Here is a 14,792-nt window from a genome sequence, read left to right as displayed (position 1 = left end):
TAATGATTCTTATGGCTTAAAAACTGCATACCACCAGACGCAACTCTAGTGATGTCTATGTAAATGAAAGCCCAACCAAAACGAGGGATACGTCTGGACAAAAAAAAAAAAAAAAAGCAGAAAATAGTGAGTAATCATTAAAACTGACTCTGGCTAGTCTGTATTTGCTGGTTGGGCAAAAATCTAGATGGACTGCTCTCACCGTGTTCATGAAGCAGGCATGACACTGGGCTGCCGAGTTAGGAGGTTTGGTGGTGTTTACGGGGCTGTTACTGCTTGCCATGCTCAGTGAACTGAAAGCCACCATTCAAGTGTACAGCCACGATGACCATTTTAGGAAGCATTATGTTAATGCTGCCAAATGAGGGAAGCAGGGCTTTATTGTGTACACGTGTGCACAGGTTTACGCATGGATGAATGGGGGCCAATTCTCCTCAAAGCACCCCTCCTATCAATTCGGTCCATCGTAAATAATTTGGTGTACTTTGGACACACAAATATGCTCTGCTGTAGTCCTGTCAGCAGAAAATGCTGAGCCAGGGGCATTAAGCGACCCAGCTAAAACTGTTTTTCTATTTCTAAAAAAAAAAAATAGCAGATTTTGGCCCATGTGTATGAGATTTCGGCGCACGTTAAAGATCCCCAGGTGGTCAAAATTAATCTGGAGCCCTCCACGGCGGCGCGCCTCATCGCCTGTGTTGCGTCGGCGCGTTCAACCCTACAGTCATTCAATCAGTAGCAGATTTTGTACTCTTGCTCTTTTCCCCGGGAGTGTACACCTACATAAAGAAAGGCGCACTTCTATACTTTTTTTTTTTAAGTTGTGATGCGCATAATTTGCACCAGTTTTCAGAGTACAAAATGAGGCTCCTCACAATTGCTACAACTCTTGTTTTGTATATCCCAAGAAAACTCCTCAGCTAGAATCGGTTGCCTTTATAAGCACTTAGGTGCAAATGTGGGCCTAGAACAGGATTGTTTAGTGGACACCCAGTTTCTATTTCTAAGGCACTAGACTTCTCCCGTGATGTTGAGGAAATTTATGTACCTTTTCTACTTCTAAACCCGCTGTCGCCTTCAGCATGTCACAGAAGCTTCAGCCCAGAGTTTCATTTCACTGGATGTTGACACAGTCCGTAGCAAAAAAATGCGAGTGCATGCCTCCTTTATGTGTCGATCTGCAGCCCATGCATGCATTGATGGAGTGACAAATTACAAGCTGTGAGCCAGCGACGATTGATGTTTACAAGAGAGGCTGTGCTGCCGAGTCCTGCACACCACCTGCCTCTAGTTAGCCAGCCTGCGGCCTGATGAGCAAGCTTGTTCTTGTGTAGTCTCTTAATCACAGGGAGTTCATTCCAGCAAGACGTCGTTGTCGGATGGCCCTGAAACTCGAAATTAAAGTGCTCTCGGGCGGCACTCTAGCCATAGCATACAGCCCACCGCGGTGGCACAGTGGCTAAGGCTGAACCCAGTGGCGCGGGTTCAGTCTTGGCCATGGTGGCCGGCCGCTTTACTGATGGATGCAAAAAGCAAACAAGGCTGTGTCAAGATTTTGGCGCATTTTAAGGAACCTCAGGGGCCGAAATTAATCTGGAGCTCTCCACTACGGCAAGTCTCATAGGGCATGTGCAGTTTTGGCGCGTTAAACCCACAAAATTGAAACCAAATTTGACACTGCATACAACGAAATACGAAAAATGGAGCGCACAGCTTTTGGTACATGCTGCACTGGCTGACTGCCGGATTAAGAAGCTGTGCACATGCGCTGGTTTCTCAGGCTGTTTGAGAACATGGCGTATTGCTAAATCGAATGCCTGTTCGACAAAGTGATGCTGCATATTTATTCAGTTGCGCCATTTAACAACACTGCAGTGCCAAGCAAATTTCTGTGAACAGCATGCATCGAACGTGGTCTTTTTATTTTCACAAGTTTTGTTGGTATTTGGTGGGGAAGAAAAACAGCCATAGCCTTGCACTGCACTTTCTGCTTCAGAATAAATGTGCTTCAATCACTAGGGCAGCATGCATGTGCAGCTCTCGTAGGTATGAATCAGCCAGTCCTGTTAAGTGCAGCAAGCAAAATGGACGTTGACATATAGGAAAGGCTGGGCCGGCAACTTGCCTCTTGTTCAGCTGTGCAGCGATGTTGAAATGGGCCACTAGATAGTATAAAGGGGGCATTCGATGTAATGAAAGGCCGTACTGTCAAATGTGTGGGAGACCAGCACATTTGCAAAGCTTTCAACCCTGTCAGCCAGATGACACCACGTGCAGTGGGGGCTGTGATCTCCAATGTTCGTATTCCATGTATCAGTTGGTACATAGTCTGTGGTGTTTAGTTCTTCCTTTCTCGAGGTGCTCGTAGCCGTATTTCTCAATTTAACTTCTGCTGAAGCATCTAATTAATGTTCTCTACCATGATAATGGTGTTTGATTCTGTCATCCAAATCACCCCTGTGCCACCATATTGCTAGTGCAGTGTCTAGAGTCAGGGCCAGAAATTTTTTTTCGAGGGGGGGGTATGGATTTTGGGAAGGGGGTAGTTTTGCTGAAAGTAACAGTGAGCATTGCTTACGTGCTGCCTGGAAAAGATTTCGGGAGGGGTTCAAACCCCCCTCTGGGTACTGGGTACCCCCCTGCCTACAGTATACTCAGTGCCCAGTACATTCTAAGCACTGTATTGTAAGTGAGATGATGATGCAGAGTTCAGTGTTGTGCTTCGGTATCCATGCCATCGATATATTTAGCTGGGCTTCTTTCGTGCTGTGCCCGGTTTAGCCTTATTTGCTGGTATTGTGATCAGTGCAATTTTCAGGTTTTCGTAACTGCGTTACTTGAGGGTAACGACTGTGCAAGAAAAAGAGGATGAGAGAATAAGCACGTACAACACATGTTATTGTACATGTTTCTTCTCACCCTTGATTTGATTGTTCGTAGGGTTTTAACGCGCCAACGCAACGCAGGCGATAAGGCGCGCCATAGTGGAGGGCTCCGGATTAATTTTGACCACCTGGGGATCTCTAACGTGCGCCAAAATCTCGTACACATGGGCGTTCTTGCTTTTCGCCTCCATCAGAAAAGCGGCCGCGGCGGCCGGGAATTGAACCCGCGACCTCGTGCTCAGCAGCGCAACACCTGAGCCACCGCGGCGGGTTTCTTCTCGCCCTTATTTTTTTTTTTGCGCTGTTGTTACCCTCAGTGTCATGTAACAACTTTCCCAAATCAAGCTTTTGGAACTAGTTCAAAATTTTTGGCATTTGTGAACATTTTGCAATTTGCCACTGACGTCATTATTGGCGCCGAACCACCAAATTTCAAATGCACAATGTGCAGGGGGGAACAGAATTTTCCGACCACACGAGCTCATGGTGAAGGGCATTGCGTGCACACTCTGGAAGCATAGCGTGCGTTGTCCTGGCCAGCACTGTGCGCATGTGCGTCCTTTCGTACACATGGGCACAGAGGCATTCTCGCTTGCTGTCATCATCATCATCAGCCTACTCGGGTCCACTGCAGGACGAAGGCCGTGCTCTAACTTCTAGTATAGTGCTACAGAGCACCGGCTTTTTAGTGTTAAAGGGATACTGAAGGGGAAATATGTACTTTCCTTTTATTTGTGTGTCTTTGACTGTTGTCTGGCAGCAAAGCATCTCTTTTCATACAAAAAAAATCCATAAATAGCAGAGAGCTTCCATATATACGCTACTTGGACAAAAACGACATTTTCTGAATGTAGTGAAATCTGTGCCAAGTGCATTCCAGCAAGTGCATCCCAGCAAAGGATGTCCTCAACAGAGTTGAGGACATCCTTTGCTATTTCGTGAACTCGCAGTTATGTTCTTTGTAGGAAGCAGCAAATTGCATGAATTAGTATCATTGATGTCACAGCTGCTTGTCCTGGAAGCTGATGGACACTACTATCACCAGTCTTTTGAGTCCCTTGGTTTTTATAGCGTGAGCTACACTGGCTGAGGTTGAGCTGTTTCGCGTGGCTCCTGAAGAGCCGTGCTGCGCATGCGCGAGCAGCAGTGACGTCACACGGCGCACAGAACGTTGCTCGCTGCCCGGCGTCTCTCACACACCCCACGCACCCAGCGTCTTCGCCGACCTCTGTTCCGCATGTGGTGGCCCGGTCCACTTGACGATCATGCGAGGGGTGGCCGGGTGTGGAACCAATGGCTCATGCGTCGCAGCAGCACCGGCGTGCACCTGTGGAACCGGCTTAGCTCTGGGGCGATTGGTGACGCTGCGCCGGAGCCGCTTGATAAATATACATGTGTCACATAATGCGTATTGTATCATTGAAGCAGCAGTAAGCATGACAATCAAGCTAATCCTAGACAACCAGCAAAGCTAAGAATTACCAGCTGAACCTTAGCTCACGCTACGTTATCCTGGCCTAGCAGAGCTAAGCCACTGCTTATTTTTGGCCTTATTATTGGAATTTTTTCATAGAATTGATCACATTAGATCCAGTGTGGAGATTTTGTCTTGTCTCAATTTTTTTTAAAGGAGCCGTAAAGACTAGTTTGGTTCAGTAAGAAAGACTGCCTTGCCCTGATACCAATGATGCCAGTTTTGCCGCAATGAACTTCAAACAAGGAAGATATCAAAGAAAGCAGATGAAGCCATGGTGACTTCCCAGACACTTTCCAGTGATTTTCTCTACAGCATCACACAACCTGATTGATTGTAGGGTTTAACGCGCCGACGCAATGCAGGCGATATGGTGCGCCGTAGTGGAGGTCTCCGGATTAATTTTGACCACCTGGGGATCTTTAACGTGCGCCAAAATCTCGTACACAGGGGCGTTTTTGCTTTTCGCCTCCATCAGAAAAGCGGCCGCCGCAGCCCGGAATCGAACCTGCACCCTCGTGCTCAGCAACGCAACGCCTCAGCCACTGAGCCACCGCGGCGGGTACATCACGCAACCTTGTTTGTGTGATGTTTGTGGGATTCTTGGCCCCAACCTGAGCCACCGCCAAGAAACATGCCTGGGCATTGTGGTGGGGCCTCTAGTTCTGTTTGATCGTAACACTGGAATGCAGGTAGGGGAGTGCAGGTAGTGGAGTGCAAGTAACTCGCAGATAACTGTTTTTAGGGCTGCTCAATATTACCTCCCTGCTACCCATATTATGACACTGTAGCCTGAAACCTGGAAGTTCTGTAATATTACTTGTGTTTTTCGGTTAGAAAAGATGTCTGTCATGGCTTGAATAGAACTGAGCAAGTTACCCAAGGCCCGTTCTTGCAAATAGAACAAAGTTGTATTTTGCCTTCATGACCCCTTTAAAGGGACCCTGCAGCACTTACCATTGACTACTCGGAATTGTATTTTGGGATAAAGTCAATTGTCCCGGGACTCTCCTCCTTCAAGAATTATGAAAATCCGTTCACTATCACCGAAACTACGTGCGATGAGAAATTGCGCGTAATTGTTCCCTCTCAACTCGACCGCAGACTGCGATGAAAGCTGTGCGCTCTCTCCCGGAGAAGGGGGGTGGGGGTCGCAGCGTTCTCTTCGGCGGCCTTTAATTTGCATTTGATTTAATTAATTCGCATACGATTTTTTCTGCCGCACCCAATCTCGCAGCTGCCCGTAACATGTCATAGGTTCTGGTGCAGGGAATGAGCTAGTGGCTCGTATAGCCGTTCGCCTTTTCCCTAATTATATGACTGATTTAGAGAAGTTTGCGTTAAAAGTGGTGTCAGTGTTAACAGGAAATGAGCTAGTGGCTCATTTCCTCAAAAGTGGTGTCAGTGTTATCCTAACGAGGCAATCTTTTAAGTGAACCCAACTTGCATTTTGTCTGTGGGACGCTTTTAAGACAAAATTTTAATTGTCCCACTGCATTGTCCGTTCAATAATGTAAGCAATGGCGTACTGTGGGCAGGTAACTAAAACTAAAGTTAGTATGTTGACTGAGGCGGTTACTAGTGCAAACCACCTCTTTGGTAACATTAACCCGCTGCGGTGGCTCAGTGGCTTAGGCGTTGCGCTGCTGAGCACGAGGTCGCGAGTTCGATTCCCGGCTGCGGTGGCCGCTTTTCTGATGGAGGCGAAAAGCAAAAACGCCTGTGTGTATGAGATTTCAGCGCACGTTAAAGATCCCCAGGTGGTCAAAATTAATCCAGAGACCTCCACTACGGCGCACCTCATTGCCTGCGTTGCGTCGGCGCTTTAAACCCTACTATCAATCAATCAATCAATCAATCTTTGGTAACATTGGTTACCGTCCACCTACCTAGATGGCGCAGCAATGCTGCTCAAGAACCACTGTTAAGTGCTCAGCTTGCTTCTTGTTGAACTTTTTCTACGTTTTTATTACAGTTGATAATAATGGTTTTGTGAAACATTTAGCATTAATCGACAAACAGGGTTACGTAAGTGGCAGTGTCATGTCAGATGAGCCCAACGCGCCTGACGGCTCTGCTAGACAGCGTCGAATGGCATAGTGCCTCAGTAACCGCGTGTAGGTTGACGTGCCCATTTGTATTTTTCTTTGCGCCACCATCCTTACTGTGATAAAAAATGAAGGAAGCTTGCAGGAACTGGTTTCCATGCGATGTTGAGAAGTAAACTGTACTGTGTTGATTTGATAATATTTGGTGTAAATATTTCTCAACATTGAACAATTGCTTTGTGACACAATAAGGTTCGAAATCAGCAATAAAAAATTAGGCCCTTTTGATACAAAATTTTAAAATTCCGCCCCGCTGACACACCTGTGGCAGGCCAGGCCTATAAGTTCCATTCCCACTTGTGATAGGAATGAGTGCTGACTGGCAGTTTCGGCTTGACCGAAACAAATGATGGACAGCCGGGAAGGATGCACAGGACAGCGCAGTGGTACCCTTCTCGTCTGAAATTGAGTGATCATGAACCAACCCACCTAATGTCTAGCAATAGGTTAAACGAAACTAGGAAAATGCCCTGGCAGATGATTTGGCTGGCTTGGCCACGTTTTGTTCAAGCACTCTTATAATTGGATTTCAGTAGCAGCTTCACCATAGCTAGTGCGCTGAAACATTGCGCTGAGCTTGGTTTGGGGCCGGTGGTGTTGTCACCTTGTTTCCCCTCTTGATGCAGGAGTAGGCGGGCTGGACACTGTCCGACCAGGCGTCATGGACGTGCGCTCCCAGCCGGCAGCTCGCTCTGAGCCAGTCACCGTGAGCAGCAGCGGACCCCCATCACCACGGCCATGTGTCACACACTGTCCCCTGATCCCGCGCCCGGTGTACTTGGCAGCTGTTGCTAAGCTGGCAGATGTGAAGAACAATTTTAGAGCGCTTCTGCGGGACAACCAGACCGGAGTTGACCTTGTTCGCGTTGCACAACTATACCAAGACAAGTTTGGCTGCCCCCTCAGCTTTGTGCCCTTCGGTTGCAATACTCTGGAGCAGTTCGTGAGGCAGGAGCTGGGTGACACTGTTCACATGGAGCAGGACTCGACGGGGGCCTACCGAGTGACTCTTCTCAGGGACGGGAGCGGTGAGCTTCTACTCCACCATTTGCAGTTATCCTGTCTGTCGACTGTGCACGTTCTTCCCCAGGAGGTAGGGAAGACCGTGCACAGCTGATGAATGCCTGGGGTGTTGGTAGTATCAGTCCAGAGCATAGTCGTTCTGACCTTTTGGGTTTTGAGAAGGAACGGGCAGCCTTGATATCCACGCTAGTGCAGCCCATAGGGCTGAAGAGCAAAGGCATGCAGCAAAACATTGCTGGAAGCAGGTTTGTCCGAGTTCATAGCTGGACCGCCCAGCCCAGGACAAGGCAACATAGTTATCCCTCATCCGCGTGTGCTTTTTTTTTTGCTCCAGGCACCACTCGAACATCATGCCCAGAAGAGCACTCCTTTTCCTGGTTTTGAGTAGGTTTTGGTGTAGTTGAGCGACTCGTAGTGTGTGTATGGGGAGTTGAGTGCAGAAGTTCACATTCTAGGAAGGTGTACAAGGTTTACAAGGTCACTTTTCACATTTTTTCTCAAGGTGATACAAATTTACTTATCTACGTTATGTTCGTTTCTTTATGGTTGTTGTGCCCTATGCTCGGGCACGTGTAAATATAAAATAAATGTATGCAGAAACCTTTGCTGGTCATGTGCCTTTCAAAAGACACAAAGCTTGGCCAACTGGTAAACATAAAATAGGATGACTTGGCATAGCTGGTATGCCTAAATGGTTTCGATTTCGTTTTAGTGTTACATGTGCAACAGCCAGTGGCAAAGAGGAGGTAATGAGCTCTGTCGGCTTGGGATGTGGCAGCCATCAGCTTCTTGAATACCTGATTGTGCGGGTATTTTCTACACCTGCCTCCAGTTGGCAGCAGCAGCTCTCAGGAAAGATTTGCCACAGGCTGCACAGATGGGCAGGTCTTGATAACTCACTTTTTCAATTAGAAAAAGAACCTTTCTGGTTGGCTTCCAATCTTCACAACGACGGAGTACAATTGAAAATGGTGCCTGCTTGCCCTGGGCACTTTGTTCTGCTCTGGGCCCTTTAATAGCATTAAAATATGGGAAGAAAATGAAAGAGGGAAATGCCAGCTTTAATTAATTTCTCAGCAGACGAGGTTTCTTCAGCCTTAAAGTATAGCCAAGAAAGGCACGAAATGTGGGATGTGTCATATAAAACAGTTATCCACCTTTAGTGACCCTTTAAATTAAGGTCCTAAACTTTTGTTAAATAGCCGAATAACGGCTTACCGTCAAATTCTGAATAAGCCACCCCCCATTTCCCCCTCAACGTGGGGATAGTTTAGGGCATTTTGGGGAGGGGGCCCCTGTTCGGAACTGCCCTGAAATTCAAAATGGCATAAACTTGTTAACCCATATAAAAAAGAAAAAAAAAAAACACTGCAGTGCATTAGAGAAACAGCGCATTTTTAATAAAGAAGCTGGTGCAACCAAAAGTTTTATTGGAAGGCATTCGTTCTAGTCACTTGCCAAGCTGTCAAAAGAGTCTTCCGAGTCGAATCCAAAGACTAGTTCTGGGCACCCTCTGTGCAAGCCCTGACACTTTTCTGGTGCTACGGGACCAATGTCAGGGAGGTAGTCATGCAGCTCAGCATCCTCGGAACCGTCCAGGGCATTGGCAATTTTGCCTCCTTTGGATGAGCGTGCTACCGTCTCCTTTGTGACAGCAGGCCGTGTCTCAGGAGCAAAGTCGGTATTCTTTCCTTTTTGCACAAATGTTCTTCCAAAGAATGCCAACGGTAGGCCTCGAATGGCCTGTTCCAAAATTCCGAAATTTCGGATTAGACGAGCGCAGCCTGGGCTGTTTCTGTTTTTGTAGTGAGGGTCGGAAAATAGAGATTGGGGGGACTCGCCGTCAGTCTTGACCCGACTGCTGTGTGTAGTGTTCTGGCGCTCACTGGGGTGGCATTGCTGCCTGTGATTCACTGCAGGGACTCCAAAGCGCCGGGTGATAGAGCCTTGGCAACAGAGGAGGCACGGCACGTACGGGGCACGAGCGTCACCGGCAGTCAGGTGAGGGGGCTTCTGCTGTCATTGACGAGGCTGTTCTCACTGTGACGACATGCTTTGCACAGAAACGTGCAGTAAGTTGTATTTGCGGTCAAGGAATTCGAATGTCGCAAACTGCAACTTCAAGTTGAATTGTCCGTGCAATCACTATTCACTTTGAAGCTCTATTATTCACATATTCATTTCCTTACGTTTTGACCCTGTTTAGTCTTTCATGTGAGTGCTGCTTTGGCGAAGGATTCAGTGGTTTATTGTCACCTTGGCCTGTGCTATTGGCCATTTCTGCTTGGGCTCAGATGATTGTTGTTTGTACAGTCATTTCCAGATTTCAAGCTGCACATTCTGTGTTTTTTTTTTAACATAGTTCTGCACATCTTCACTCTTTGAACCCAAAATAAGTAAGTTTTTTTTTTTGCTCTTGAGAGCTGTGTGAATATGCATACACACAGTCTAAGAAATCAAATTGGATATATTGAATTTTCGAGCATAAGAATTAGATCTTTTAATTTCGAACAAACTACCCCACCATTCTTAAAGGAGCCATGAAGACAAAATACAAGTTGGGTTTATTAGAAAGACTGCTTAGTCCCGATAACAATGATACCAATATCGTCTTAATCTTCGTACAAATAACGGAGATATTAAAGAAAACGTGTGAAGCAGTCGCGACCCCCTAGCCAATTTCCCGGAACTTTTCTATGACGTCACGGAACCTTGTTTGTGCGATTGGCGGCCGCTTAAAGGAGTACTGACACGAAATTTTCGTGTTACGTTTTTTTCGCTGCTATGCGTGCCTACCAACCCACTAATCATAGAATGACAGATTAGACGGTCGAGCGCAGCGTAAACATTCCTTTACGGCGTCGTTTATTCGTGCCAGTTTCGGTTTCGACTGAAAAACGCCGAGCGGCCGCCATAACAGGATGTATCACATGACGTCACCATTCTTGCCGCATCGCTGCCTCTCTGGAAGCGCGCCCAGACCGGCCGAGGTCTTCGTCGTCCCCACAGGCCCGGGCAGCATGACGTCAGTCCCAAAACCATGACGTGTACACACGCCCGAGCAGCGCGCGCCAACCACAGTCAGCGCGTCGGCTTCGTCACGGGAGCCCCGACGTCGGCAGTTTGGGGAAAGTAGCACATGATGTCATGTCGGCCTTCTCTGGGCTTTCTCGTGCGGGCGAAGATTAAAATGGATTTTAAATATGTTTCGCTGAACTGTTGCTGTTGAAACTTGCTGGGAGATATCTCCTGATAAAAAGGAAGCGTTTTACATAGTTATCTCAGCCTTGAAATTTCGTGTCAGTACTCCTTTAACTGACCTGTCGTGACGACACATGACTGGACGTCTGTATTGGGCCTCTAGTTCCATTTGACCGCATCACTTGAATGCTGACGTGCAGTTAACGCACTGAAAATTATGTTTTATTGTTGGCCCGTATGACGTCATTCTTGCTCATAACACGTCACTGTGGCGAAAAATTTGAAAGTTTTTAAATACTTCTTGCTTTTTTTTTTTCGTTAAAAAAACATCTTTCGTGGCTGTAATGGAGCTGAGTGAGATACCAAATCATAGTTCTTTCAAATTAAACAAAGTTGTATTTTCTCTTCATGGCTCCTTTAATGACGAGTTGCAAAGCATCCAAAGGTGTGCTGAAGTTTCTGCAAGAAGTTCAACGTACGAGTATTTATGACGTCCAAATAAAACGCCAAACAATATAGGTACACTGCAAAATAGCTGCCACACGCGCCGGTAGGTGGCGGCTGATTGAATCCTGATAGCATTATAATGAATCCTGATAACTTGAGCTGCCCTGGTCAGTACACTATGGGTAAGAAGAAAACCTAGTATTGTAGTGACATAGTCCCCCCAGACTCTGGTTTCTTGGTTAAATGATGTTCAAAGTTGATCCTTTTTTAAAACCCGTAATTTCCCTTTCTTCTCCCCCCTTTTTTCTATATAGGGTATATCAAAAACAGCAGCACTTGTTTTTAAAACCACTTTGCCGACCGTGCACATGCTAGTTATTCAAGTGAAGCTTTAGTGTTCTCACTGATGGCGTCTGTAACGTGAAAACGCTCTGCAGGAGACCAATTTTCTCTTGACGATAACGATGAATGATCGTGGGCGGAGTGAAAGAAAAAAAAACAAAAACACTCCAGTGGCTCAAACCTGGGTCCCTCGCATTATGAAGCTGGCGTCAATTCGATTGCTCCATTTCGACGTGGTCGAAACTGAGTCCAAACTCGGACAACAGCCAAAGAACCGGTCACGAGAAAGCTTTGCATTCAACGATCGTTGTTCAACAGAGGGGTGCATGATTTTTCATGCCCTTTCGCCAGCCGGAGTCTCAACTCTTTTTTATACATTTACAATAGGCATATCTAATGTAATGTAAGGTTCCTGTGTGTGCGGTACATTGGCAGCACAAGTGTTCGAAACAGTACCATGCGTTGTTGGTAGTGGCAAAGGGATCCACAAGCCAAGGGTGGCAAAGTTGGGATGATACACCACACTACACAGGGTACTATCCGGCTAATTTTGTGATGCCTTGTAATCTCCCACACACCAAATTTCCTCCGTAGTACTGACGCGAACTTTCATGGAGCTTGCACTTCCTCTCTGAAGGGAACCGTGTTAACTGTAGGTTTTCAGAATAAATAATTTTATATGCTTATACCAGTCGTACTGAAAGGCTTGTAGTTCAGGTTACCACGCGAGATGAAAGTTGCCTGCATGTGAGATATTACGGTCAAAACTGGATTTGATGAAGTTGAGGGAAGTCTCAAATTGATTCGTTAAATCGAGAACTTTGGTAAATCGAGTTAGCCTTTCTTGGTCACCTAGTTTGGTACATGTGATTACACAGTGGAACCCCGATAATACGACTTTCAAGAGACTGGGGGGTCATACGATCAGGGTGTCGTACGACCGGCGTGCGGGTAAATACCAGCCTAGTAGATGATCTCACTTGACAGGTGGGCTAAGAACTTAATTAAACTACTAAACTTAGCACGTTCTTTCATTATTTGCGAGCCTTTAGCTGAAATCCGAAGTTTCTAAATAACAGGAACGCCCGTGTTGTGCCCCCCTCCGCTCCATGGTGTCCAGCTAACCTGCCAGCCAAGTGCTGCACACTACGCAACACCCGTGTCGAGGTTCAATTTGGTTGTGGTTCGACACCCTGGTTGTAGGGGCCAACTGTACTCTTTACCTTCAGTCACGTTTTCAAGTGGTTCTACTAGGAGCTCGTACGATTATTCACACGCACTGTGGCGACCATGGCAAGGCACGGAGACCGGGTTGCATAAAGAGACGTGCGGATCGTTTCCTCTGGTGCTGTCATTACTGGTCCCGCGATCACTTTGAAAATCCTCGTTTGTCCCTCAAACGTCAGAACAAGTCTGGTCGGAAGAAGAAAAGGGAACCCTCCAAATTTTGGCTAAGGCAAGTCGTGTTGCTCATAGAGTTTCATACAATAACAACTAGAGAGGAATCTGGCGCTGCGATCGTACGCCTCAATGGGCGTGACGGGTAGTTCTGGATTCGGATTGGCGCTCGATGGCTCGTGGAAAGTTACTATGGATTGCAGGCAGTTTCGTTTTCATTTTGGATTTACATGAACGCATTTGCTTATGCAGGGTGTTGAAAGAAGCGATCAAAAACGTTTCTCCTTGAACTTCATGCCGCGCGCGCACTGACGCCGTCCTGAGTGAAATGTTTTATCATCATAGTTGCGAATTGGGTGGGTTATCAATTCATTGCCGGCACAGCGAGCACGAAAACACAAATGACGGCGCTCTGTGCGGCGAGGTTGTCTGCGAATTAGGAGATGCGGTGCTGCTCATTCGGCAGATCAATGTGTTGTCGAGCTGACAGCGGTTGCTAATCGCTTGGAACAGCCACACCTTTAGAGCGACACTGGCTCCTACGGCGTAGACCAGCAGTACCGGCGGCTGATAGGAGCTCAGCTTGATGAATACCACTAATTCAGGCAAGAATAACTTCTCCAAAGGTACTAGGTTCCTCTTTTTTATGAGCACAAAACTTTTCTTAGTATTACAAACTACCAGCGCTGAAACTTTTAGAAATAGTTTTTAAAGAAGTCCGCGGTCCTGCTGTAGTTGGCGCAAATGGCAAACCTGCTCCACAAACCTCCTCGACTCCACGTCCGCTTTTTATTTAAATGCGCCGTTTTATTTCGTACAAAACCACTTTTTGGTCACTAACTTTCTTGTTCGCCATGTAATTTGTAAATGGAGAACCGGGCAACAAGAGTTTTTTTTTTTTGTCAAAAAACACAGTTTGCGCAGCCATAAGCTCGTTTCGATCCTACGCAACCCGGTTCCAGAACTACCTATCATTCTCACTGAAGCGTAAGCGCCGCTGCTGTGTTCGCGTTGACACCAGCGCCAGTTTCCACGCTAGTTAATATTGAATGAAACTCTAAGGTGTTGCTAGCTGGTTTTGCTGGCCAGTGCTCCTCTGAACTGTTCGTGATATGCGCAGTTGTCGTAATGAGAAAGGCCTTTATTCCACATTCCCTGGCGTGGTGTGCACACAATCCACCCCTTGTCTTTACCGATTCTTTTGAAAGAGGGCTTACCCTCTTTCGGAGTGTGAATACTCTTTGTGGCCTGTGGCTAAAAATCTTGTGGTAATGCTGTAATGTAATCTAAGGGTCATTTCAGATAAGATCGCACAAAGCATGGCTGGTCGACCTCTTTGATTCGCTTGAAGTTTTTTACCTCATTCCCGCATGTATGCAATGTGCGGATTCACAAATATTTTCGGTGGAAAAAATTTTGTCCGACTGAAAAAAAATTTGGAACGCACCCGCGTGGACCCTGGCCGCTACCTGCCCCTGCACCGCGGCCAAATTGAGCAACGTCTACCAAAAAATATACTGATACGGTGGGAATCGTAATTTTTATGCTTAATCTAGACCGTTCAAATTTTAGTGAGGGCTGCTCCTGGCAAGCACAAATAAGGGCCATAAATATCGTGTTTCTGCAAGCTACCATTAAAAAGCAACTGGCGCACAAGTTTGAAGAAAAAACGAAAACACTCAAAGTTCAGAGGCTAATTAAAAAAAAACACTTCTTCGATTTTGCTGAAATTCTCCCCAAATGTTCACCTGTGCATGTACTTCAATGATCAATAAAAACATGTTGCATCATTTTGTTCCTGACGCGCCTACAGCGTGAGAAAAAAAGCCTCGTCGGCCAGGTCTTCACAAGGTCCTGAAACACGAAACAGTGAGAGCAACTTCCACCGAATGTGCACACATTTTATAATTTTTT

The 14,792-nt window shown here is 46.6% G+C and overlaps 1 protein-coding gene across 2 annotated transcripts in view; it reads left to right on the top strand.

Annotated features, from left to right (window-relative positions):
- The window catches only part of LOC144142455 (uncharacterized), a 180,974-nt gene that overhangs the window by 22,562 nt on the left and 143,620 nt on the right, over positions 1 to 14,792 (top strand). For both annotated transcript variants that reach the window (XM_077674001.1, XM_077673991.1), the window contains 2 exons: positions 7,094 to 7,495; positions 9,410 to 9,491. In XM_077674001.1, coding sequence (XP_077530127.1) covers positions 7,129 to 7,495; positions 9,410 to 9,491 — 449 coding nt within the window. In that variant the 5' untranslated portion in view covers positions 7,094 to 7,128. The remainder of the gene's footprint in view (positions 1 to 7,093; positions 7,496 to 9,409; positions 9,492 to 14,792) is intronic.

The sequence above is a fragment of the Haemaphysalis longicornis genome, unplaced genomic scaffold (genome assembly GCF_048455015.1).
Source record: "Haemaphysalis longicornis isolate Haplotype H1 unplaced genomic scaffold, Haemaphysalis longicornis Haplotype H1 scaffold_1, whole genome shotgun sequence".
Taxonomy (NCBI): domain Eukaryota; kingdom Metazoa; phylum Arthropoda; class Arachnida; order Ixodida; family Ixodidae; genus Haemaphysalis; species Haemaphysalis longicornis.
This window is presented reverse-complemented; position numbering and strand designations above follow the sequence as displayed.